The following is a 27,342-nucleotide window of genomic DNA, read 5'->3' on the forward strand; positions in this document are numbered from 1 at the left end:
TATGGATGTCAAAAGTCTTTTTTGACCTCTTTTTCAAAAGGGGCAGGCTTGATCATTTAACTGCATTATATGCAGGGTCCAGATTCTCCATTGCATTAATCCACATTGTAATTCCATTGCGCCCAGTAGATTTGAGGTATTATTGTAATTTTAAATTAAAAAAAAGTTCTCTCCACAAGCTACTGCTTCCAAAAAGTGCAACCTTATTTTGAAAACAAATGGAAGCCCTGAGACCATTTCCCTTACCAAATACACTGACGGTGGTAGTTTTGTTATTTGTCCCAGCTACATTACTTGCCATGCAAGTATATTCCCCTCCATCCTGTAGCCGAACTCTTTCAAGGTGCAGACTCCCGTCACTGCGAACATTAACGTAGGGATTTGGGACCAACTAGAGAAAGAGGAAAGTACGTTTTAACTATGGAAAATACATACTTGTATTATAGCCCTAAGTATCTCAGATACTAGTGGCTTTGGTTTAATAACTCAGGCCTTTTTTTTTTTTTCCAAAATCATGTTCATACAAAAGAACATTCCTTCACCTGTCACATGAAATATATTTTGAATAGGATTTCAGTAACATCAAATAAGGCACCTTTTAGTGCTGGAGTCAGAAAAAGAGTATTTACTCTATGACATAGTACACATACATAACATGCTTCCCAGTTAATGCTAATGGGTGCTTGTGACCAGGCTCATTAGCATGGAAGGGGTCAAGGAGCTGCTTTGGGCTGGAGTGGCCTTTCACACTGGCAAATTGTGCCAGGACTGGAGAGGTAAAAAGAGGGAACTCGACCTGGATGGGGGCAACCATGGGAAGGGAACAGGCTGTTAAGCATCAACAGCCCTGGAGAGAGGACATACAGCCTACAGAGCCGCTGCCCATGCAGAAAGAGGGTGCAGGACCCCTGAGTGGAGAAGAACTGAGGCTGGCACTGGAGCCCACTGAACACTGAGGTGGACATTGATTCTCCCAGGACTCCTCTGAAGAAAGAGAGGCCCATATCCCGAAGGGAGCTGTTCATATCCCATATCCTGGAGGGAGTTTTTTTCCTTTGCCTTTCTTTTGCTTAACCCCTTTTGCTAACGACAGGCTGTTAGGTGGACACAAAGAGTAGATGAGACAATTGAGAGGCTCTGGCTGGAAGGTGAGCACCGGCCTGCTAAAAAGATGTCCTATAGCACCCACTAGGGTAAGATGGAGTAATTGGACTCATGTGCATGCACTCCCCATAAAGCCTGAAGGGGACGTGCTACCATGACAGATTCATGACAACTGGAGGAGAATATGGGTAGACTGATCAGCTCTGGTATAAGGAGAAGGGTCTTTGTTTAAAAAAATACGGATCTGGATAGTTTATCAAAGTTGGCTACAGAAAACCGGAAGCGATAGCAACAGCAGCAGCTGGCTTTCCAACAGCAACCACAGATGGTGCAACAGCAGCAACAATTAATTAGAGACCTAGCAGTACAACCACAGAAGCAGCAGTAATGCCTAGTGCAACAAATTCTGTCCTTTTTCTTGTCTTCATGGGATTCATCAACAGGGACCCCACCCCGCTGGCCACATGAATGCCAGTGTAGCTTACAAAAATGGTGACGACCTGGAGATGTTCCTTACCACCTTTGATCAGGTAGCAGTAGCACTGCCATGGGCCCTGGTATCTTGTTGGCCCCTCATCTGACCACATCCGCCCTGACTGCCTACTGGGGCTCGACCCAACAACCATCCAGGATTACCCCAGAGTCAAGGCAACCATCCTTCATTACTTTGATACCTCAGAGGAGATGCACCATCATTGCTTTCAGGAAGAGAAGTATCCGTTGGCATCCAGCCCCACATGGTGGCCCAGAGATTGAGGGTGCACTGTTGGTGCTAGCTAAAACTGGAAACCTGGATGGGGGAGCAGGTTGCTGAACTCATTCTGATGGGGAAATTCACCCAAAACTCACCATCGGGGGATGAGGATGGGTCCTGAAGCACCAACTAGAGACCTTGGCTGAAGTGGTTAGCTTAATGGAAAACTACATGGCTGCTGACAGCCTGCCAGGGATGCCAAAAGGAAACCAGATGGGCCAGGAGTCCGAGACAACTAGAGGTGAAGGCTGGCCAAGGTGAAAGCGCCCACCAAGGGGCTCTTCTTGCCCTGCCCCCAGGAACTACAAGAGCCTCCGGGAGGGGAACAAGGTCCAAGACAGGACACTGTGGAAGAAGTGACAGTTGAGGGAGAAACCCATGTGGGCAGAACGCAGGCCCAGCCACGTCCTCTGGGGAGAATACCCAAAAGGGCAGAAGGAACTATCCCAGCTGGAAAGCTTGACCTGGAATCAGGGAATGAACCCAGGGGCCTGTTTCTCACACGATCGACTGATGAGTCTCCACAAGGATTGCCCCTTTATGGATTGTAATTTCTGTTCCTATCAGCTGGAATCTCAGGCTAGCAAACCTTAATGTTGACAGATATATTTCTTACATGGAACTCTCGTGTGATCACTTCCTTCAGTGATGAAATACCAATTATTTGCTGCAATCTTTTATTTACAACTTTTTTTCTACCATAGAAAAAAATTTATTGCTTAAGAACAGTAGCTATATTACACTGTGCTAAGTTTATATCATGCCTTAAAATGTTAAATGCATATTTTTCTCCCTCAGGAAATACAAAACTGCAAGACTATACATAAAAATCAAAAAGAGTGTCTTACCACCATATCATTTTTAATCCATCTCCGCCCTGGAATTGGGTTTCCAGCCAGCAGTACACAAGGCAAAGTAAGCTGCTGTCCTTCAATTACATTGGCTACTGCTGGGCTCATTCCAATTAGGGGCGCAACTTGAATTTAAAAAAAAAAGATATTTAGGCATTTCTATGTGCTTGCAAAAAATGAAATACTCCTTACTATCATTATGATTTACAATAGTGGCTAAGGACCAACCAAGAATGGGGCCCCATTGCGCTAGCTACGGTAAAAACACCGAAGACCTTATAATTTAAATATACAAGACAGACAAAGGGTAGAGGAAAGGCAGAGTGAACAACGTGATGGCCGGCAAATGTCATGTTAGTGCCAAGATATATTTTGCGGGGGGGGGGGGGGGGGGGGAAGAGGGTCAGTCAAGAGACAACTAGCTAAATGTAAAGACAAGGGAAGGGATGGGGGACAATGAAGGTATGAGGGCAATGAGGACACAGCACAGGAGAGAAGAGAAGAGGAAAGCATGAGAAGCAGGTGTGAAGCGAAGCTGAAGCGAAGAGACAGTGAGTGCAGGGGTTGAGGCAAACAGTCAGGCAACATAGGTCAGAGATTGTCCATTCAAAACTATAAAAACAGTATTCCCTTTGGGCTTGACCCTGCATTTCCTGTACACTCAAATTCTATTGATCTAAAGTCAAAATATATTTTTTTATTTCTTGTTGGTAGCAGAATTTCTAGGAATAGAAATAGGTAGGATCACAAGAGCCATGACCAAGAGGTGACTTCCCTTCTGAGCACAAGCTATTAGGTCTCATGGGAAAGGTCAACAGCTCGGCAGAAAGTTCTGGATGCCAATAAACATCTAACATATTGCTTACCAGTTCATAAACAGCTTCACTTGTTTGTTTGCTTTTTAAAGTGACCTTGAAATAGCGGAGATTAAACAGAACGTTTAGATAGGTCAAAAACTGACTGTTTATAAAATGCTGCTTGCTATGAATGTAAAGATTCCTGACATGTGGTCCAAGATAATAAACACTTTACTGGATGCATAGATGGACCCCCATTCACTTCCTCCTACAAACATACACATTTCACAGCATTATGTCTAATTATTTTCATTTCCCACTCTCTACAATAAAACCAGTTACTTAAAGATAACTCTTGTACAAACTGTACATTCACTGTCTTCTTAAATCACAGAGATTTCTTATACTCCAATTTTTATCAAGAAGTTGCCTTGAGCACTCTCCCTGCTACCTTCAGTTTTTAAGATAAATTATGGCAGGAAACCTCTCCCACTCCCCATCACAAAATGTTTTCATGATGAAGATTTTTATGCCTTTAACAAACTTTTCTAAGAGGAGGAGGATAAAACAAAACTAAGGATAAGTACCTTTTTGAAGATCCATTTAATTAAGTATAGTTGGAACTAATTCAAGTCTTGCAGCAAGTCAAAAGATAAAAAAAATGTTCTAATGTGCAAAACTCAATGATTTTAGATTATACTGTTCCATGTAGATATTCCTATTTCAGTTAGTATAAGTATGTATATATACATACACGTCTGATTTGCAAGTACACATCCTATTTTCTTGTACAAGTTCTGTCAAATGATTATGTGCATAAAACTACGCATGAAGATTTGGGTGGGATTTTCAAAAGCTCTGCTCGCATTAAAGTTAATGGCAGTTTTACCATTGCCTTCAATGGGCCAGTTCAATCACTTTTGAAAATCCTACCTAGGGTCCCTTAAGGTGTTGAATTCAGTATAGAAGCTTAAGGCTATCGGGCATAACCAAGGGCCTAATCCTGCTCTTATTTAAGCTAAGGGGAGTTTTGGGAGAAGGAACAGGCCCCAAAGGAAGGAACAGACCCCAACAAGGAACAGGCCCCAAACTTCTAAACAAATTTGTATGAAAATAAATTATACTCTTGGACAGGAATAGTTCTCACTAAGGTCCAAATTCTGAACTGGCTTACCTCCTGTGCAGCCCCAGTGAACTCAAGGGTCTGCACTGGATGTAAATCAGCACAGAATTAGGCTTATTATTTTAATTTTTAAAAAAATTGTATTAATAACATAGTTCTTCTAATTTAAAAAATGGATTCTTCTATTTTGGACACAGAAGAAATTAACTTGTTTATTAATTACTTCTTATATAAAAATAAAAAAATAAAAAAATTAGAGATGGGTTCACAGCACCTAATTCAAGTCTGGAATTCCCACACCCCAAAGTTCAGAAGTATTCACATTCAGGATTTTTGTTCACCCAATATAAAAAGAGGGAGCATTTGCTAAGTTCAGATTCAATTCCAAGATCAGATTTCAAATACCATCAGAATTTGGGGATGTTTCAATTCGAAGTATTTGGTTTGGGCTCATATCCAACGAAAGAGTGGTCAGATATATTACAGCTATAGAACCTCTATCAGTCAATCCTTTTGCTAGGTTAGATTGAGATGTTAACCCGCCTTACCCAGTCCTGTTACTGTTATTGTGGCCGGCTGTGACTGGATCTTTCCAAACTGGTTTTCAGCTTCACAGATGTAAGTTCCCTCATCACTGACCCACAAATCTAAAAACAAATTAAATTGAAAAAGGACGAGATTGCATTGTCTTAAACTGTTTTGCACTAAAAGGTTGCAATGCAAAAATATTTCACTTTTAATATAATTTTACTTGACCATTCCTTGTCACTGGCCACAATGGAGAGAACCAATGTCCACATAAGAGAACTTGAAGAGGAATAACGCATTATGTATATATATATACTGCTTTTCATCCCAAAGGATTTTAATGCAATTTACAAACAGTACCTACTGGAATCACTTCACCCACCTAAGAATATAACTGTCTGGGAGGGAACAAGGCAGCTGTTTAACAACGCAGAACAATACCGCACAACTGTTTAGAACAAGAGGTGAAGAATACAATAGCCAACTGAAGCTGCAAGAAGAAATTAGACAGGCAGAATGTACAATAGCTACCCAAACTAGGACTTGGCACAAACAATGGAGTTAACATCCTCTTCTCTTGCAAACATTCCATGGAATCTTTAGTGTCAACAATTGGCCAGGACCCAAATTTTAATTTTACCCCAAACACTGTACTTCTACAGCACTGACATTATTCTCACTCAAATACAAAGAGATTCAAATGGTAACTGAAGTGCATTCATTCCTGCCGCCAGAATGCCAGTGGAATTTTGGTGTCAAATGGATACAGTCTGTACTAAAAACTGACATTGTTAAAGGCAAAATGAATACTACAGTATTACAGTAACTTTGATAAATACATTTATACAGTATAGATGTTATGATCTTGTCTTTATAGATTTTTGTCTACCTACTGTTAATAGACAGGGCACCCGTTCTGAGCTGACTGATGGAACTAACTGCAAAGGGTCTGGAGAAAAGAGGGGCGCCATCCAACCGTCTCCATTTAACCTTTGGTTCTGGGTAACCCTGAACATAGCAAGGCAATGTCACGTTTGATCCAATATCCACAGATTCATCACTAGGTTCCTGTGTGAAAACTGGGAGAGCTGGAAGAGATGGAATACACAGGACATAAAACAGAGAAATAACATGGCATTAATATTTCCTTTGCAGTTTAGGTTAAACTACAATTTCAATTATATGTCCCATCATACAGCACCTAATATCCAAATAGGTTCTAAATTTAGCAAAACCTTGCAACTGCAGTCTTGCATCATCATTTATTTATTTTGGGGGTATTCAACAATATTCTAGGCACCTCACTGAAATAAGAATATACCCAATTCTGTGCAAATGAGCTTACAGACTAAGACCTTGGCCCCGTAAGTTACACTGCATGGGATGACCTCTACACTAGCAAAGACCCTCTCTGACAAAAGCAGGACTCCATATGGACACAAAGATCTGCCTCCACAGAGTAACTTACAGAACTGGAGCCAATATTCAACACGGTACAACAAGTCAGTGTTATTGTCAGATCAAAAAGGGTTGGGGAAAGAGGAGAGGAAGGGCAAGAGTGGCAATAATGTTGTGTGGTTATTCAGGTCAGTGTGGCATGTGCACATCTTCATGCTTGCACTGCTTTAAAAAAAGCGGGGGGGGGGGGAATGTTTCTCCCCTCCCTTCACTTTTCATGAGCTTTGCAAAAAGAAGTGAGGAGGAGGGAAAGTTGTAGGAAGGATTTAAATGAGGCAAGGGAGCTGGCTTGATGAACTACACTGGAAAGTATTCCAAGTATACAGAGCTGAATGGAAGAAGGCACAGAGACATTTTTGAAAGGAGATGAAAGAGGAATAGAGTTTGGTGATATTGACAGAGTGAAAGGTTAAGTGATCTGCACAACCCTTCACTAATAAGCACAGGTTAAGTTGTTAATGTGAAGCCTAGGTCTCTAATTGTGAGTCTTTCCAATGTCAGGAAATGGAAACATTTAAATCATGGGCAGTTAATGCACTTAAATACAGGATACTTACAACCAACATCTAAAGTTATCTTGCCAGATGCTCTTCCTGCATCATTGCTGGCCACACAAGTATAATCACCAGCATCCAGATCCTGCGTTTCCTGGATCTTCAAAAGACCCCGATTAGAGTCAATGATAAGAAACATCGATGCCCTCAACTCTAGGTCACCTAGGTCCACATAAAAAAGATAACATGAAATAACAGAGTATTTCCAAAACTGTTTCCAATGAAAGAAATATCCTTTTCATTCCCAATTTGAGATTACATCATTGTTCGATTGTATTTAATTAAGCACTCCCAGATAAATACATTGGCTTCCATTCAACAGAGAATGAGAACATCCGCCATTACATTAGACTGGATAAAATCACTTTTTTAAGAAAAGCTATAAAGCCTCTTTCTTCAGTGAATAAGCCAGCCTCTAACTGATGGGGGTAAGGAAGAGACTTTCCTTATGGGCAGAATAGTTCACTAGGAGTTTTTTGCATCTTCTGCTGAAGCATCTGGTACCAACCACTATCAGAGACAGAAACATGTACCAGAGGATGCATCTGCCTGATCTTTTAGGGCAATTCTTATGTACCAGGGCTATTGGGATCCCAGAAAACATAGGATGTTTAATTGAAGTCTTTTCTAGTATTCAGCCTATTTCAATAGTTTACACCTTTGTGCATGGAACAATAAACCCTTTTTTCTTGGAGTTCATAATTCAGTTTCTGAGGGTGAGGGAGAACCTCATGTAGCTCTATGATGACTCTCTGAGTGCCCTTCCACTCCAAAAGTGGGGGTCTCTAAAATCTTGATGGCAGGAGAAGTAAAGGGCTCCTTGGGCTTTTTGAGGGGGTTGGAGATTCAATTACCAAGCATAGAAAAATGCATTTGAGATTTTAGTCACATATATCTAAACATTCTACAAAGTAAGAAGGCCATTATTTAGAAGATACAAGATTCGACTCACCACTCTGTTACACTCGTTTTACATTAGTGTAACTTCACAAAGTCCATGGAGTTAAAACAGTAAAACAAAGTGTAATGTATCAGACCTTAGAGGTCTAGTGCTGTATCTCCAAAATTAGAACCTCATGGTTTAGTCACCACTTCGATAGTAAACCAGCTTTTAGCACTATTAAGTCACAAACCGAAGTAATTGAATAAGATACCATTGTTCAGTAAATAAACCAAACCAAGCAAAATAGATCCAGATGGATGGAAAAAATGCACCTTTAAACCATTTAACTTGAGGAGGTGGGATCCCAGTGGTTTTACATTCCATTACAGTCGTGTCTCCAAGGGCAACCAGAATTTCACTGTGAACTACAGTCAACTTTGGGCCCTCTGGAAAAAAAGAAAAAGATTAGAATTTTTTTCAAGTAAACAAAGAATGTTTACTTTAAATATTTGTTACTTAAGTTAGGATGGTCTCCAGTTTCCTCTTGTTACATGGACATTAGACAGAATATTTTAACTAAAGCTGGTCAAGCTTGAGAATCTTATGTGAGCTGCAAAATATTGAGGGAAATGGGGAGAATAAAGAAACTGGAGTGGCGGGATAACTGAAAGGTGAGTGGAATAAGGAGTGAGAAATAAGAAGTGAGAGGATTTGAATATCCAGAGGATCTGGAAAGATTCAGAGACTCTCTCTCGGTGTCTACTTCCCAATATTAAATAGGTGCAATACTGTAGTGCTCAGAGACATACTGGGCTCGCTGCGCTACAGACACATTTATTATTACTCCTGAGGGCATTCTGTGCCAAAAAAATTAAAAATTCTGCACTAAAAAATTAAAAATTCTCTCAATTTTATTTGTCAAATAAATGTGGAGGCTCCAGCATGGCATTGGGGAGCACAGGCCACTGGCTGCACAGAGGTGGACTCTGCAGCTCCCTTTGGGACACGGACTCAGCAGTGAGGCTGCATCCAACCCTGACACAGTGCAAGGGCCGGGCTTGCCCCAGAAACACCCCAGGGCCCTGCCCCTCTGTGCCAGATGCAGGCAGGCTCAACCAGCCAGGGTCCAAGTGTAGAGGGGCTTAGTGTGGGGTGATCCAGGTGTGGATTGAGAGGGTTCTGTGTGAGGCAATCTGGGTGGGGGTGGCTCAGTGGGGGATCCAGGTGTAGAGGGATCTGGCTGCACAGGGGCTTATTGGGTGGTTCTGGGTGCAACGGTAATGGGATGCTGCAGGGGGATCCAGGTGAAAGTGGTTGGGGCTGCGGGGGGGGGGGGGAGAATCTGGGTGTGGGGGGGGGATAAAGCTGGCAGAGGGGGTGTCCAGATGATGGGGGAGTGGGGCTCAGTGGGATGGGGATCCAGGTGTGGGTGGCTCATCGGGGTGGTCCAGGCAGTGGTGAGCTGGAGCCGGTTCGCACCAATTCGCAAGAACTGGTTGCTAAATTTAGAAGCCGGTCTAGAACCGGTTCCTAAAGGGGCAGGCGGGTGGGCAAACTCCGGTCCGCGGGCCACATCCGGCCCACGGGACTGTCCTGTCTGGCCCACCTGAGCTCCCAGCTGGGGAGGCCGAGGCTCCCCCGGCCCCTCCCCTGCTTCCCCCCCTCTCAGAGAGCCGCCTGAGCCCTGGGGAAGCGGTGGGGCTCCCATGGCTATTTAAAGGACCAGGGTGGCAGCGGCAGCTGGAGCCCCGGCCCTTTAAATAGCCCCTGGAGTCCCCCGCTACCCCAGGGCTCTGAGGAGCTATTTAAAGGGCCAGGGCTCCAGCTGCCTCTGCCACCCTGGTCCTTTAAATAGTGCCTGAGCCGTGGGGAAGCGGCGGGGCTCCCGCGGCTATTTAAAGGACCAGGTTGGCACAGGCAGCTGGAGCCCCGGCCCTTTAAATAGCCCCCACAGCCCCCCGCTACCCCCAGGGCTCTGGGCCCATACACACCTCCCGGTTCCCTACCGGGTCTTCGGCGGCACTTCGGCGGTGAAGACCCCCGCCGCTGAAGTGCCGCCGAGAGGACCTGGTAGGGAACCGGTTCTTAAGATTTGGGAGCTCATCACTGGGTCCAGGTACAGGGGGAGTGGGCCTCATCGGGGGGGTTCTGGATCTGGGGGGAGGCTCTATGGGAGGGTCTGGATGCACAGGTTGGGCAGGTGGGGGAGCAGCTCCCCGTACAATGATCCCTCCCTCTGCAGCTGAGGAGCGATGGGTGCAGGAAACCTGAGGGAAGGTAGTTTACAGCTGAGGGAGAAATCTGGGGTGAGTCTAACCCAGCCCCAGATGTCATGCAGGGGAAGAGAAAGTCCCCTCCTTCCCAGCCCAGCCGAGACTAGCAGCTGAGCCTGATTCAGGGTAGGAGCCATCAGCTAGGCCTTCCCCTCTGCCCCATAATGATTTACCTCTCTGCCGGCTGTCCTGGGCACCTGAAACATATTGCTAGGAAGGATCACATGACCGCTTGTGTAGCTTCCCTTTGCTTCCCCATCAGAAAAAGATGGTTACTTACCTCTCGTAACTGTTGTTCTTCGAGATGTGTTGTTCACGTCCATTACAATTAGGTGTGCAAACTTTTCCCCTTAGCAGCTCCCATCAGGACGGCAGGGGAGCTACAGTGGTGCCCTTACAGCAGAGTATATAGTACCCTGCCAGCCCGACCCCCCTTTGGTTCCTTCTTGCCATTGACTCCGACAGAGGGGTAGGGGGGTGGGTATTGTAATGGATGTGAACAACACATCTCGAAGAACAACAGTTACGAGAGGTAAGTAACCGTCTTTTCTTCTTTGAGTGATTGTTCACGTCTGTTCCAATTAGGTGACTTCCAAGCTTACCATCGGAGGTGGGTAGGAGTCACGGAATGATTGATTGGAGGACAGCCCTGCCAACCGCTGCATCATCTCTAGCCTGTTGGTTGACAGCATAGTGGGCTGTAAACGTGTGGACTGAAGACCAGGTAGCTGCCTTACAAATATCCTGGATGGGGACCTGCGCCAGAAAGACTGGTCGAATGGGCCGTGATTGGTGGGGCTGGGACCTTGGCCAGCTCATAGCACATGCGAATGCAGTCTGTGATCCAGGACGATATGCGTCGCGCAGAAACTGGAAGGCCCTTCCTTCTATCGGCTATGGCCACGAACAATTGGGTTGATTTGCAGAAAGGCCTCATGCGCTCTATGTAGAACGCTAAGGCTCTTCGAACATCCAGCGTGTGTAAGCTGTGGTACTGCGGGCTCATGTGGGGCTTTGGAAAGAACACCAGTAGGCGAATGTCCTGGCCCATGTGGAATTGGGAGATCACCTTGGGGAGGAATTTAGGGTTCATTCTAAGCTGTAGCTTGTCCTTATGAAACACCTGTAAAGGGGTTCAGAGGTGAGAGCTCTCAGCTCAGACACCCTCCTTGCCGATGTAATGGCCACCAGGAACGTTACTTTCCATGAAAGGTAGAGGAGGGAACAAGTGGCTAGGGGCTCGAAGTTTGGAGAGGCTCATGAGTTTGTAGAGGACCAGGTTCAGGTTCCAGGTTGGGACTGGTGGACGAGAATATTGGAACACCCTCTCCAGTCCCTTAAGGAAGCACCCCACCAAGGGATTTGAGAACACCGAGCACCCGGATTCCCCTGGATGGAATGTTGAGATAGCCAACAGGTGCACTCTGATGGACAAAAGAGAAAGGCCTTGTTGCTTGAGTTGTAGATGGTAGTCCAAAATAATCGGGATAGGAACCTGGAGAGGTTGGAGATGCTTGGGTTCACACCAGCAGAAAAACCTTTTCCACTTTGCCATGTAGGTTGCCCTGGTGGAAGGTTTCCTACTACTGAGGAGAATCTGTCTCACTGGCTGAGAGCACTGGCTCTCCATGGGATTTAGCTACGGAGTTTCCAAGCCATGAGGTGCAGAGTTTGTAGGTTCGGGTGGAGAAGGTGCCTGTGGTCCTGTGTGATCAGATCCGGGTAGAGGGGCAGGGCTATCGGGGCGTCTACGGACAGCTCTAGGAGGATCGTGTACCAATGCTGCCGCGGCCAAGCCAGGGCAATAATGATTACTGTCGCCCTGTCCCTGCGAATTTTGAGTAGAACCCAGTGGACCAGCAGGACTGGAAGGAAGGCATACTTCAGCCCCTCGCCCCACAGTATTAGGAATGCGTCAGAAATCGAACCCGGACTGTGGTTTTGAAATGAGCAGAACTGAGGGCACTGTGTGTTGCTCTTGGTGGCAAAGAGATCTATTTGAGGATAGCCCCACCATTGGAAAATAGACTGTATGATGTCCGATCTGATCGACCACTCATGAACGTGGTAGGACCTGCTGAGGCGATCCGCCAGTTCATTCCGTACTCTCGGAGGTAGGATGCTTCCAGCTGAATGGACCGTGCTATACTGAAGTCCCAGAGGAGAAGAGCCTTGTGGCAGAGGGGTGAGGAGCGGGCTCCACCCTGTTTGTTTATGTAGAACATGGCAGTGATGTTATCTGTCAGGACTGTCACGCTGTGACCTTGCAAAGTGGCGTGAAAGGTTTGGCAGGCCAGACAAACTGCTCTGAGCTCCTTCAGGTTGATATGGAGAGGTATCTCGTCCCTCGACCACAGACCTTGTGTCCTCAGATCCCCTAAGTGTGTGCCCCAGCCCAGACCTGATGCATCTGTTACTAGCATCAGAGAAGGGTGGGGCTTGGCGAAGGGGACCCCTGCACAGACTACTGGTCAGTCCAGCCACCAACGCAGGGATTCTTGGACCTGTCCTAGAATCATTACCACAAGGTCCAGGTGGTCTCGGGACGGGCGGTAACATAGTGCAAGCCATGCTTGTATGGGCCTTAGTCTCAGTCGGGCATGCTTGACCACATATATGCAGGCTGCCATATGTCCGATTAGCTGCAGGCAACACCTGACTGTCGTGGTGAGGTATTGAAGTGAGGACTTAGGTATGTTGAGGAGGAGCCCCAGCCTGTGAAAGGTGTCCCTGACAATTGTCACTTGGGACTGGACCTCATCCTTGGATCGACCTGACAGTAACCAGTTGTCAAGGTATGGGGTACACTTGAACTTGCCTTTTTCGCAGGAAGGCCCCCACCACCACCATGCGCTTCGTGAACATGCCAGGGGCTGTGGACAGGCTGAATGGGAGTACCGTGAACTAGTAGTGTTTTTGGTTTATTACAAACCAGAGGAAGCGTCGGTGTGCCGGATGGATGGTGATGTGGAAATAAGCATCCTTCATGTCAAGGTCAGCGTACCAATCTCCCGGATCCAGTGATGGGATGATAGTGCTTAGGGAGGCCATGCAGAACCGGAGTTTGACTATGAATTTGTTGAGTCCACGAAGGTCTAAAATGGGTCGAAGACCCCCTTTTGACTTGGGGATTAGGAAGTAACAGGAGTAAAACCCCTTTCCCCTTAGCTTCTGCGGAACCTCCTCCACCACCCCTCACTATGAGGAGTGAACGGACCTCCTGCATAAGGAGCTGCTCATGAGAGGGGTCCCTGACGAGGGACGGGGAAGGTGGGTGGGGGGAAGGGAAGGAGGAGAACTGGGCCAAAGCTTGCTGACCCTGGCGTTCCTTTTCGTTAACTGCTGAAATGACAGAGAGCAGGGAGTTGGGTGGCAGAACAGGAACTCGTAGCCCTTGGATGGGGCGAAGTATTTTCTTTCCACCCTCCTGGCCGTTGGCGTGATGGAGGCTGGGGTTTGCCATATAGTATTATAATTGCTTTGTATGGTCTTTATCAGAGGGAGCACAAATCTGGAGCGACCTTCAGGAGCCAGGATGTCCACCATCGGATCCTCCTGCTAGGCCATTTCCTCCGCCTGGAGGCCCATGTTGAGGGCAATCCTGTGGAGAAGCTCTTGGTGAGCCCTATGTCGATCGGTGGTGGTCCTGAGACTGATGTACCCACCACTGCTTCATCTGGGGAAGAAGAGGACGTGAGCTGCTTTTGGTTGCCCTCGGGCTGACCCTCCTGCAAGTCCCCATAGGCCTGGGCCACGTTGGGGCCTGATGGGGCTGCCATCTCCTGAGGCATCGTCTGACTTGGTAACACCACAGGCACTGTGCCTGCCACTGTCAGCTGCTCTTGGGGATCCGAAGGCGGCGTAGAGAGTGTGGCCCCTCTCGCCATTGAAACATGCCTATATGGTGACCTGGAATGGCATCGCGTAGAGTGCCCGGACCTAGAGGCTCTGGAGATGGTGCACTGTTGTTGATGGTAGGCCCATGGGGTCCAGAAGGGCCACTGTTCCGGAGGTGGCCACCGTGGCTGCCAAGCTGAGTGTGAGTCTCTGCTGGCCATGGTCCGGTGCTTGCTGTAGCTGGAACGACTGGAGTCAGCTTCGAAGCCGGAGGATACCGATAGAGAGGACCAAGGAGGTGCTGATCCTTGAGCAGCTGTAGGGTGCTTTAAGGTACAGGCCGGGGACCGGTGCCTGGATGATCGGGACCACAAACGGTACAGGGAGTCTTGGGACTGGAACTGATGCCTCTCACACGGTGCTGGGAAGGTTGCTGGTGCCACGCTCCACTGCCGGGCGATCGATGGCATCATGGAACGGCATCTAAACGCTGACGCAGGTGTCGCGGGTACGTCTGCCTCCGGTGCCGAAAGCTCATGTTGCACTGAGCTCGAACAGGAAAGGTGCCGAGTCGGTGACCTTGAGCGGCGCACCGTTGCTGGTTTCCCTCTGGACAGCACCCTGCTGGGTGGTGCCAGAGGCTTCTCCCTGCATGGCAGGGGATTTGGCACCAACAGCTCGATGAGGTCCTTCCCTGCCTCAAATGTGTCGGGTGTGGAGGGGTGTTCCAGGACCTTCTCCAGACACTCATCAGCACTGAATTCGCTGGGTACCGGACTCAACAGGGCCTGTGGCACCGGAGTCAACGGTGCCAGTTCTTGGCTCGGGCCCGCAACCTGTCTTTGCACGTCAGAAGCCTCTCTAAGCATCTTGGTAGCTCTTTGGGGAGAGCGCCCTCTTTCCCCCTTCTTATGAAGCTTAGTCGGTTCCGGAGAGGTCAATCGGTGCCGAGGTTGGGCGGCCCACCTCGGTGCCAGCGATTTACGGTGCCTGGGTGGTGCTTGATCACGCACCAATGCCGGGGCACTTTGCACGGAGAACCCGGGCCCATTGCCGGGCGGTCTGGGGCTTTTGCTTGTAGCGCAGCCTCCATGAGCAAGTGCTTAAGACGAAAGTCTCTTTCTTTCTTAGTGCACGGTTTGAGGCCTTGCAAATTTTGCAGCGCTCAGCCTGATGTGCCTCTCCCAAACACCGGAGACAGGAGTCGTGAGGATCGCTATTAGGCACGAGGCACAAGCTTTGAAACCCTGGGTTTGCGGCATGCCCTGCAGCCCAAGGCTGGTGCTGGAACTAGCTTCTAGACACCTGAATACAACTGTATTTAACTATCTGATAACTATCTAAGAACAATTCTAACTAGAAGACTGAAAAGCTAAGGATCACTCGCAAGAGAGAGAAAACGTTCCAACGCCATCACGGACGGTAAGAAGGAACTGAAGGGGGTTCGGGCCAGCAGGGTACTATATACACCATCATAAGGATGCCACTCTAGGGGGCTCCCCTGCCGTCCCAACAGGAGCTGCTAAGGGAAAAAGTTTCGAACATCCGTGCACGCAATGCACACACACCAATCACTCGAGGAAGTCATTTTTCTGCAGGAAAGCAAAGAAATATGCAGGGGACATAAATTCTACGAATGCGCAGTGGAGCAGAATTCCCCCAGGAGTAATACATGCACCAGAGAGCTGGTCTAATATGAAGGGTGATGGGAGAAGACTAGATTAAAGTTATCCAGTGGGAGGGATAAGGAAAAAGAGAGAAGTCAGTTGAGGCCCATTTGCCTCCTATGTTCACTGGCAGGTAGCACTGCTCATTGCGGATCTAATTTTTTAAACACACTATTTCTTATTGTAAAATTAAAACTAAAATAAACAGAAACATGAGAGCCATAAATGAAGAAACAGTAACAACCACCACCTTTAACATTATCAATATTTATAGTTTGTTAGAAAACAGAGGGAAAATTTGTTAAAATTTTCAGGATTTTTTAATTTTTATTTGAAAATTTATTTCATTAGAAATGTTCTGAACGGCTCTATCAATATTCTTCAACTTTCCCCCTCAGATCATCTGTTTGTTTTTTAATTTCACTTAATTGTTTCTTTCTATACTTGCCAATGTATGTGAGGGTAGAAGTCTGTCTCTCTGTCCCAGCTGAGTTACTGGCCAAACAACCATAAAATCCTGCGTCTTTTGGAACGGCATTTTTAATTATCAAAGTGCCTTCTGGGGTCAACCTATATCTGGGGAGAAAAAAAAAGAGTATGAACAAAATTCAGTAGTCATTGCGAAAACAATCTCATGTAGTGGCAACATCGTGTGTAGATGGTTTTCATATATGCATGTGTTTTGTATAAATAGTAACTTCCATCAGAGCATCTCAAAGTGCTTTGTAAGCATCATCAGATTAAGTCTTGCAATATCCTTGTGAAATGGGGTAATCATAATATCACCATTTTACAGATGAGAAAACTGAGATTAAAGGGCCAGATTTTGGAGTTTACCCAGCTTCCTTTTTTTCCCCCCAAGCACTATTTACAAGTCTCACAGGCCTTTGAGGTTGGTAGGAAATTTTCATTCAGAACATTTCATAATTCCTGAACACTATCCTCTTCAAATAGAAAAGAGGGAAAGGCTGCAAGCCCATTACCATACCTGTCTGATCCCATGATAAACATGTCATTGTGTGTCCAGACTATCTTTGGCTTTGGATAACCTGTCGCAGAACACATTATAGACACCTCGGAGCCTTCTGTAAAAGACTGATTCTTAGGTGATATGACAACTTTGGGTGGTTCTGTTAAAAATAAAATAATAATAATAATATTGAAACATCAGCTTGACTTTTATGATGTTCAAGTTTACAGCCATTTACAGAAAACCTTGATAAAAAATTGGTCTATACACGCTTCAGACACATTCTTATGATGGAAAACACCACTAAGAAAGGACTGATGAGAATTTTTTCCCCATTGCCTCTTTTTTAATACTATTGATGATTCTGAAATCTGCGTGAAAAGAGTAATAAAGCAGCAGATGCTGTTCAAAAGTATAAATAGTGGTTATCTATTTATAGAATCCCTTTTATCTAGACTGGTTCTCAAAATGTTTCATATTACATACTTCTTAAACTAGAGAGGTCTTCTTGTAGACACCTCCCCTCCCAATTGCCCAACCCCAAGCCTTGGCAGGAGACATGCATGGCTAGATGAAAAAGTAGTATTAAAGAGGGTATTTAGGTTACAAACAGAAAATAAACCCACATATTCATTTATTTCAATTTGTTTTAAAATGTAACTGTCCAAATCTCAAATGCAGCGGGTGCCAGTTTTACATGCTTTTGAGTGTGGTTACAAACCTAAAACCTAAGCCAGATTTACCAAAAAGATTCACCAAGGCTCACAAACCTGGGCTGAGTTATGAGCAAGAGGTGCCAATTTATTACTTTGAGTGGAAACTATGAGAAACTTTGTAGTTTCAATGGCTTCAACTCCAAACCAGGCAAAACTTAGTCACTTCAGCTGTGTGTTGTGTGTGTTTATTCCAGCCCAGATGTCAGCATGAAACTCACGGAGTGGGAATCCACAAGAAGGGAGACTTAAGAAAAAAACTATTAAAAATCCTTGAAGACTAAAAGACCAATGAGTTCTGGATAACACCCCTTGACTATTTAGGGATGGGGGAGCAAAGGACCAGCAGGGTGTAAGCAGCATTTAGGCAGCTCATAGGCTTTCTAGCAGTCCTCTCTACAGGGATACATTTAATCCTGGGTGACAAAATTAAATACAGACTTGAAATATAATATTTTTAAATGAAATCATCAGCAGTCATAGTGGAGCCAATCTGCATCTGTGGTGCTGATGACACCCATAGTGTTATAATGGGTTCTCTAGGCGAAGAGACTAATAAGAGTCAATGAAGCTGCTCAACAATGCCCGAGACTGATTTCCCCACTAAAGCCAGCAGACTATCACTACAGTTCATTTTGGCAAGTAATGAATGTGCCCCTTTTACAACACAGCCTCACATGCCTTCATGCACTTTTAGAGGAGAATCGGCAGCAGCTGATGGATTATCAGGAGAAGAATCTTTCAGGAGTAATTGCTGATGATTCTCACTAATGCCTTCTACAGTAATGTTGCATTTGTTTCATCACCATCACCCACTATTGGATTAGCAGCTTATTGCCTCCATTGCTGCAGCCTGTGTTACAATTACCTTAACTGCATCTGTCTTTACAATCAGTGCCAATCATGTACCATTGGAGTTTTAATACATGTCCTTCTAACAGATGGCTAGTCTCCTTGCTGGCAACCACCAATTACACTGAACAGTTAGGGTTAGGCAGTTTGGGTATTAAGGTGAAAGTAGACTTCAAGAGTCAAGTTACAAAGACCAGGATGCATACTGCTAAGAGAGTCACTCTGCAATTAAAGCCAAGCTACAGACTGTTAAGGGTCACACAGTAAATAAATGTGTAGCACACAGGTGTGAGGACATCATCCCTTGGGAGAGGGTGGGGTAAAATCTGCACTTGTGCTGGAAATATACATACATTATTGCTGACATTAAAGTAACAGTGAAACAAACAAACAGCAACAGCAAAAAGCAACAGAGGGTCCTGTGGCACCTTTAAGACTAACAGAAGTATTGGGAGCATAAGCTTTCGTGGGTAAGAACCTCACTTCTTCAGATGCAAGTAATGGAAATCTCCAGAGGCAGGTATAAATCAGTATGGAGATAACGAGGTTAGTTCAATCAGGAAAAGATTTAAAAAAAAACTAATCTGGGACTCCAAGTTCATGCTTGGATGGTCACAGGCTACCTAATCAGCATGGGCAACTGATAGCAGCATTCTCACAGTCCCACTATTTGCCACAGCTTAATTTTTTTTTAAACACATATAAGAACTTGTCAAGAAGAGACATAATTTACAGGTAACACACAGTGATACATCAATATGTATACTCTCCCTTTCCTTCACTTTCAGAGAGTAAAGGCGGCCATATATGGCATTCTTATATATATAGGGGACCTGTATTTGCTTCAATGGGAAAGGCTGCCAAATAAGACCCAGAGTGTATTGCATATTATTTTATTTTATTGGTTGAGGGAAAAAATATGTAAAATATTAGCACAATGCTAATACAAACTATGCATTTGTGTGTGGGATAAGCAACTAAACATAGTGGAAATAAGGTTATGATGACTGCATGATTAACGACATAACTCTTCCTACTTTAGTCACTGGAGATCCCTCCACACTTAGTTTAAGATGATGTGAAAAGAGTCAATTTACAGGATGAATTTTTTTCCTGTAAATTTCACATTCTTCTTCCTTCAGGGATTTATATCTGCATTCCATTTGATGACCTACATCCTATCTTCCCTTAACACTTATCAGGACCAGTCTATACTTCTTTTTTCTAGAAAAGAGAAGTAGTTCAGTACATATTGTTACAGGGCAGAAATAACATGTAAACCCTCTTTATTCATAGTATGTGGTCATTCAATCAGTTAACTACATGGCAACTGTTATATAGTGCCAATGTGTTTACTATGGGCTTGTCTACACGACCGTTTAAGTAGATGTAAGTTACGTCCCTCAGGGGTGTGAAAAAGCCACCACCCTGACCAATGTAACTTACATTGACTTAAAGTGATGTCTACACCACACTATGTTGGCGGGAGAAGATCTCCGGCCAACATAGCTTCCACCTCTCATTGACGTGGAGTAATTATCTTGACAGGAGAGCGCTCTGCTGTCGATGCAATGGATCTTCACCAGACGTGCTGCAGCAGTGCTGATTTAGTGCAGTAGTAAAGACAAGTCCTATGTTATTGCAAAATAAATACATGACAGTTTCTATCTTCTGAATCGGAGTACAGCTTATAGGGTAATGATTTAGGATCATACCCATCCAAAGTACCAACTGATCCTATAGGTTTATAAAATTAAACACTGCAACGAAGCCCTCTTTGATATATTTTTGCATAACATCACTGGCCATTTTCATCAATATTTTTTAACAAATAATAAGGCAGCACTTATATAACACTTTTCTTGCAGAGATTTCAATATACTTTAAAGAGGATGGTATTACTGTCTCTATTTTACAAATGAAGAAACCGAGGTAAAAAAAAAATTTAAAGGTTTGCCGAAGGTTACACAGCAAGTCCCTGGTAACTCCTTAGTAATGGTATGACTTTTACATAGAAAGGTCTATCAAGAAAGTTACACATTTGGGGCAATATAGGTTGGCCAAGGCATAAGCACTATTAGTCAGGCCAGACTCACATTAGAGTTAACACAGAGTCTGTACCTGCAATGGGCTGATGAGACTCCTTAACCAAGGAGATTGTAAACATTGGCCAACTAAGTCTCGCTACCCCTGCAGAGCAGGCAAATACATACCATCACCACGGATACCAGAAGCTTTATTGTTTGCAAACATCAGAGATGCCACAATAAATTCCTCCAGGGGTTTCTAAAAGTATTTTTGAAGTTTAGTTAGTGGGAACATCAGCCCATAATTTTAATGCAGGGTTCTGGTTAAGTGTGTTGTCTAGTGGTCAGAATAGGGGAATCATATTCAGGACTTCATGACTGTGTCCAGCTCTTTCAATGACTCATTGTGTGACACTTGACAGAGCTCTAAGGTCCATAAGCAAAAATTTATGCAGAGTTACATTGCCAAAGGCAACCACCACATTTGCATCTACGGAGCAAGGAACTAGTTAGGACAGCAACTGATTTACATGCACAGTTTCAGTAAATATGGACACCAATGTAGTTAAGCAAATTCCTATGAATTTTTGCTCATGAACTTATGGTCTCACTTATTTATGTTTAGGCCTTACCCTACCAGTTCTTCAGTTTAAACCTCCCAGTTCTTCAGTTTAACTATCTATAGAATAGATATAACAACACTGTCATGACTAGGATGTAGGCTATCTGACCTAGTGGTCGGAGCGGAAGTCAGGCATCAGAATCAGGTTACTCGGAGGCACAATCTGAGACAGACCTAGGGAGGCCATTGTCTGTCTTAAAGCCAACAATCCTAGTTTTACAGAGCACTCGTCCTGTCCAGTAGGGTCTTAGCACCAGAAGTGGCTTTTGTCCAGTGAAAACGAGAAGAGGAGACTGCATACAAGATGATGCCAGTGGGGGCAAAGGTGGGGGCAGTACCTCCATGTGATGTGACACAGGCAGGGGTGGGCTCACACAGCTCTATATATCACTAACTCCCAGTAAAGTCTCCAAATAAAGCTTCAGTGGTATCAGGGCCGGCTCTGGCTTTTTTGCTGCCCCAAGCAAAAAAACCAAAAAACGAGCAGGGCAGCCGGAGCGGCGAAGCAAAAAAAAAAAAAACCACATTCAGGGAGGCCGGAGCCAGGGTGTAAACTTTCGGTGCCACTTACTTGGCAGCTCATGGCTGCCTCCCCCAGCCGCGCTGGCTAGCGGGACTCCCTGCGCTGCAGACGTGCCCCGGGCAGTGGAGTGTGCACCCCAGCTAGCGTGGGGGAGGGAGAGGGAGCATGGGGGAGAGAGAGAAGGGGGGCGGCCAGGGCTTCCTTCAGCCTGGGCGCTCGCCACTCGGCCCCTCCTGCCGTGCCGCCTGCCGGGAGGGCTCCACGCCACTCCCGCCTGCAGGTGAATTGAAGGTTGGCAGGGAGAGAAGGACTCGGGCTGCCGGGCTTGCTGCAGACCTGGTACCGGCTGGGGCAGATGGACTGCGCACCCTGCTCCCAGCAGGGCGCTCCCCTCCTCTGCACCGCCACCCCCTACAGGGCGGCTGGAGCCTGCGAACCAAAAAAAAAAAAAGGGCGGCTGTGCCACCCTAGGATCGGACGGAATGCCGCCCCTTAGAACCTGCCGCCCCAAGCACAAGCTTGCTCGGCTGGTGCCTGGAGCCGACCCTGAGTGGTATACAGATCTTACACTGGGCCGTTGCAGAAGTTGAATTTCACCTGAGGATTTCAGGCTCCATTGTTGTCAGTCCCGCACTTTTTGCTGGCACTAATGCTCATTAAAACAATTTCAAAAAGTTAAAATTAATATTTAAAAACCCAGAGTGATTTTTAATTTTTAACATATGGAAAAATATTGTATACTTCTATTAACAGAACAGGAAATATATGGCATAATGTACAGTATGAACAAATTATTTCACAAAAATATTTTTCATTACTCTAAGCAACCTTTTATCATGCTCTTTCACTGTATGTTTGGAAAAACCCATTTGGATAGTAGTAATTGAAACAGCATTTGTACATAATCATATGACTTTTTAATAGAACATGAAGGAGGATTGTCTTGAAGCACCTTAGAGATTCAGTAATTCTTTGTTGTCTCTTTACCGCCTCAAACAACAATTCTTTGGAAAGGCATGTGATTTAAATTGTTCGCACAACTAGCAATGCATAAACAAGTACAACCAATTAATTGTGTCCAAATCAAAAGCTATCACAGAAAAAGGCAATAGTTTTAGTGACTCGCATAAACATTTTGCAAATTTTGCCGATAGGGTGTGATTTTTGCAAAATTCACTTCTATAACATACTGACCACACTAACTAGGCAAATCTCAGTCCTTACAATCTGGCCTACCTGCAACCAAGCAGAGCACCCCATTATCTTCAAGAGGATTTCACAGAGACATCGGTATTTGCCTACATGGATCAGATAGCTTGGATCAGATACCAGGATTAGAGCCACCATGTACTGGCCACTCTCTATAGGCCTGATTCAATTCCCAATGGGAAAGAGTCCCAATTAACTTTAATGGGCTTTAGTTTAATAGTCTATTTTCAGATGTGAGCAAATATGTATCATATGTCTTAATTTAAGTGGTAGGGCTCTGTACTTTTGGATCAGAAGACTCATCTCCACTTATAACCATGAAGCACTATGTGGTCAAAGCATGCAATAGAGGGATGCCTGTGAAGTTCTGTATGGCCATCGATTTGTTAAAAGATCTTTAATTCTGCATTTGTAAGTACCAGGATGGAGACACACAATTTTGATCTTCAATTTTTTGAACATCTGCCGTATGTTAGTGTCATGAATGCACATGCCAAAAAACTACAATAAGATCAAAACCTGCTTGCAACAAATATTAACATATATGTTGCTGAGAGAAAAGGGAGGATGGAGTTAGGATGATACTGTGCATTCCTGCCACAGACTGGTATTTCTACTTTGAAGTCAATTCTGGCACAGAATCCAAGTTGGATCCATTTCTAGGAAAGATTATCTTTATGCATATGCACATACACAGTCAATATATTTTCAAAAGGAATCTTTCCTTCTCATCTGACTTGTATTAGCTTAGATCGTATTTACCAATATGCATTGGATTTTCTATGGTTTCATATTAAATAGTCATTGTAGTATTTCACATTTTTGGATTGTGAACTAGATGAAAACAGCTGTGTAAAAAGAAGGCTCACAAACACAGTTCAGCTACTGTTGCAATGACAGGTCTGAAGAATAGACTTGTTAAAGTATGTATCAAAATCAATAAATAATATTTATTAGATACATGCAGAAGACTTCATTATCAAGTAGCCACATAGATTGTATTGGCCACAATTGCATGCACTTAATTAAAAGAAAAGCACAATCTTAGGGAATAGTTCTCCTTCTCTGATGCATGGAAGATGCACCGCATATTAATTGTTGAAAATATAATGTATTTTTTTGCAAGGAGGGGCATCATGGGAACATTAATATAAAAGTATGCCATATTCACCATTATTCCTCAAAGGACCTCTCAGAACCCTGAGGATTACTACTTCTATCCTCCTCTTTCCTATGTCTTGTGATTCCTCCAAACCTAACCAGATTCCTAAATTAGCTATGTGTTGCTACACAAAACAACATGAGGCACCAAAGCCAGGGCCGGCTCTAGCTTTTTTGCTGCCCCAAGCAGCAAAAAAAAGCACCGCCCCCCAGCCACCCCGCCGAGCGCCGCGCTGCCCCCCCCCAGGCGAGCGCTGTGCCCCCCCCAGGCGAGCGCCGCCGGACCCGCCCCCAGAGCGCCGCCCCCCGCCAAGCGCCGCGTGCCAGAGCCCACCCACCCCCGCGCCGAGCCGCCGGAGCGCCCCCCCCGGAATGCCGCGTCGCGCTCCCCCCACCGCCCCTTACCAGGTGCCGCCCCAAGCATGTGCTTGGGTGCCCGGTGCCTGGAGCCGGCCCTGACCAAAGCATGATCTAAACCCTAATGTCACAGCAAGGAAAGACCAAAGTCTGTCTCATTCTTGGGTCATTGTATGGTAATGCGTAATGGCATCTGAGAGGAGAGTAGCTGGCCTATCCTTGTCCATGGATTACAAATAAGATCAGTCCTCCTTTATTTTATTTTTATATGCACTTCTAAAATCTTCTGCATTTACCAGACATCTCACTTTGGAAATGTCTTCCTGGCCATGTCCCACTATTCTATCCTCTATGAACTTATCTAATTTTTTTTAACCCAACTATACTTTTGGCCTTCACAACATCCCACGGCAATGAGTTCCACAGGTTGACTGTGCATTGTGTGAAGTTGTGAATAGTGCGGGGGGCACAGAATTTCTATGGCCTGCATATTTCTGTGCCCCCCCAACCAGAATTTTTTAAAAAAAATCTGCAGGGGGACATGCACCTCTTCCCCAGCAGCGCATCTGTTCCAACATGCCTGAAACCGCCTCAGAAACGGGGGGTAGGAGGGAAGATGGGGCTGGTCACGCATGCCTGTGTGGCTATTCACTGTGGAGAGGGTCTGGGCATACATGCGTGCCAAAAAAAGAGAGAGAGAGAGAGAGAGAGAAACTCTGTCCCTCTCGCTTGCTACTGCAGCTCGCTGGTGTACAAGGGTAGGGCTTTTTATTATGCACGAGGCAGGCTATGTCCGGGAGGCAGTGTAGCAGCCTGCCTGCTAGTTAATTGATCTCATTCTCTGATGCACAAATGTAGCAGCCTGCCTGTGTAGTAACATTGTTAAAGTTACTGTTGATGGTTACTTGATCTCATTTTCTGAGGCAGAAGTGTAGCAGCATGCCTATTGTTCCTATTGTTAGTTAACTGTTCCCATTCTCAGTCAATTCCCCCAGGAGCATAAAACCTGTAAGAGTTTTAAGGCCCCTACATTGCCAGAGTGATGTAAAGGAGTCTTATTATAAATGATAGTAAGGGAATCCTCAGCTAGGAAGATCTATGTGCTTTTTCACTTTTTTCCTGTGCCAACGTGGCACAACGGGGTTAGATTACAGCTCAGGATTTATTTTACTTACCCATTAAAAAAAAAAAAAGACTTTGAGGGCAAATAAAACATTTACCAAGCAGTCAATAAAATGTCAGGAAAATCAGAACCAAGCACTTCCCAAAGTACCCAGCCAGGTCCAGGACAATGATTAACAAAACTGTATGATTTTCATGTTGAAAGTATGAGCAATTTAAAATGACATTCTACTTTTTGTTGTTGTTGTTGTTTGTGGTGTTCTGTAATGTGATTTAAATGAAAATCCAGGATTATAACTGGAAGCAGGATATTAGCTACCAAGTGTTTGTAAGTTAACTTTCATGTGTTTAGGAAATGCTGAATAGTTATTGTGACTTTTTCTGTATTGTAGGTTAAATAAATTACCAAAACAATTGAAACTGGTGTGATTATATTGCATTATTTTGACAAATAAAATATGCAGAATTTTGAAATTTTTGGCACAGAATCCCCCCAGGAGTAGCCATTCCTCCATCCCTCTAAGTTCCTCCTCTTAAAACATCTTTCAAAAGCCTATAGATTCTAGTTCTTCCCCCTCCCCCAAGGAAATGCTAACAAACTGGCAATATAGAACAGGAAATCCAACCCCAAATCATAGAACAAGACGTGATACATCTAGTCATTCAGTCACTTGGCTTGTTGTTGCATTTAATTCCCCATTCTTTGCCTGTACTTTGTTTCCTTCAATACATAATCTCTTTGGAGCAGTGGCTCTTATCCTCTTACTGTCTGTAAAGTGCCCAGCACACTTTGAATACTATAAAAATAATAAATAGTAATAAACTCTTTTTGAGGTTCATAAATGACAAACAATCACATGTTGAAAGCATGGGAAGTATTTGATGAGAAAGCTTTGTTTGCTTAGCTTTTAAATTGTAACGCTCTGCAGATGATCTCATCCAGGGATATTATCTGAGGAGGCTTCCCAAACCTAAGCAAATATAACCCACAGAGAAGCTTAACAATGCAAACACAGACTTCACTTAGATTTTTCCCCTAATTCCCTTTCACTGCAGGAAGGAAAAAAGAATATTTTTCTGTATGATCTAGCTAGAATCATTGAATGGGAAACCCTGGGAGAGAGAGAGATTATTAAACTTGTGATACTCACTAATTTCCCAGAGAAAATGTAGGTGAGGTAATATATTTTATTGGACCTACTTCTGTTGATGAAAGAGACACACTTTCAATGTATACAGAGCTCTTCTTCAGGTCTCTGGATAGGTTGCTCAAGCAATCTCTGACCCCCTTCTCCAAACACATGTATTTCCTGTGTAAGAGACTAACTTCAAAAAACAATGTAATGACTATCATTGAGACTGCTGTGAATGGTAATTAGCAGCAGCTGAGCCATCCAGACATATGGATACCTACTGATTTAATTCTTTTGTATCAAAGAACATTGCTGGGAGTTTAACTGTTTTATTTCCTGTTTTGAAAAGAGTGGAAGTACCATAGCGATAAGAGACTTTAGCTAATAACCTTTTCCAAGCTGTGTATTTTAATCATCTTAGATAGCTCCAAGAACAGTGGATAGGGTTACCATCCGTCCAGGTTTCCCCGGACATGTCCGGGTTTTTCAGCTTTAAATGGCCGTCCGGGGGGGATTTCTAATAAAGTAGAAATGTCCGGGATTTCCCCCTTCCCCTCAGGCAGAGTGCGGCGCGGCTGATTGGATGCCTGGCCTGATTGAAAGCCGCTCGCAGCCACTAGGGCCTCTAGCAGCCAGAGTCTCTCCCCCTCCCCCGCTCCCTCCTCCCCCACAGAGCAGCGCGGCAGTGTTTGAGTCCATGTGGAGCCCTCAGTTCTCCCTCTGCCGGGTGAGCAGGGTAGGCGGTGGGGGGGTGTAGAGGCTGCAGGGCAAGTGGGGAGCAGGGGACACAGAGGCCGCAGGGGTGGGGGGGGTGCAGAGGCTGC

The 27,342-nt window shown here is 44.9% G+C and overlaps 1 protein-coding gene across 3 annotated transcripts in view; it reads right to left on the reverse strand.

Annotated features, from left to right (window-relative positions):
* HMCN1 (hemicentin 1) overlaps positions 1-27,342 on the reverse strand; it is a 335,176-nt gene that overhangs the window by 169,636 nt on the left and 138,198 nt on the right. For all 3 annotated transcript variants that reach the window (XM_065554460.1, XM_065554461.1, XM_065554459.1), the window contains exons 12-19: positions 16,818-16,959; positions 16,278-16,405; positions 8,385-8,498; positions 7,173-7,331; positions 6,051-6,245; positions 5,178-5,276; positions 2,707-2,834; positions 247-391 (exon numbers count right to left, since the gene is read on the reverse strand). In XM_065554460.1, coding sequence (XP_065410532.1) covers positions 247-391; positions 2,707-2,834; positions 5,178-5,276; positions 6,051-6,245; positions 7,173-7,331; positions 8,385-8,498; positions 16,278-16,405; positions 16,818-16,959 — 1,110 coding nt within the window. The remainder of the gene's footprint in view (positions 1-246; positions 392-2,706; positions 2,835-5,177; positions 5,277-6,050; positions 6,246-7,172; positions 7,332-8,384; positions 8,499-16,277; positions 16,406-16,817; positions 16,960-27,342) is intronic.

This window comes from Chrysemys picta, chromosome 8, assembly GCF_011386835.1.
Source record: "Chrysemys picta bellii isolate R12L10 chromosome 8, ASM1138683v2, whole genome shotgun sequence".
Taxonomy (NCBI): domain Eukaryota; kingdom Metazoa; phylum Chordata; order Testudines; family Emydidae; genus Chrysemys; species Chrysemys picta.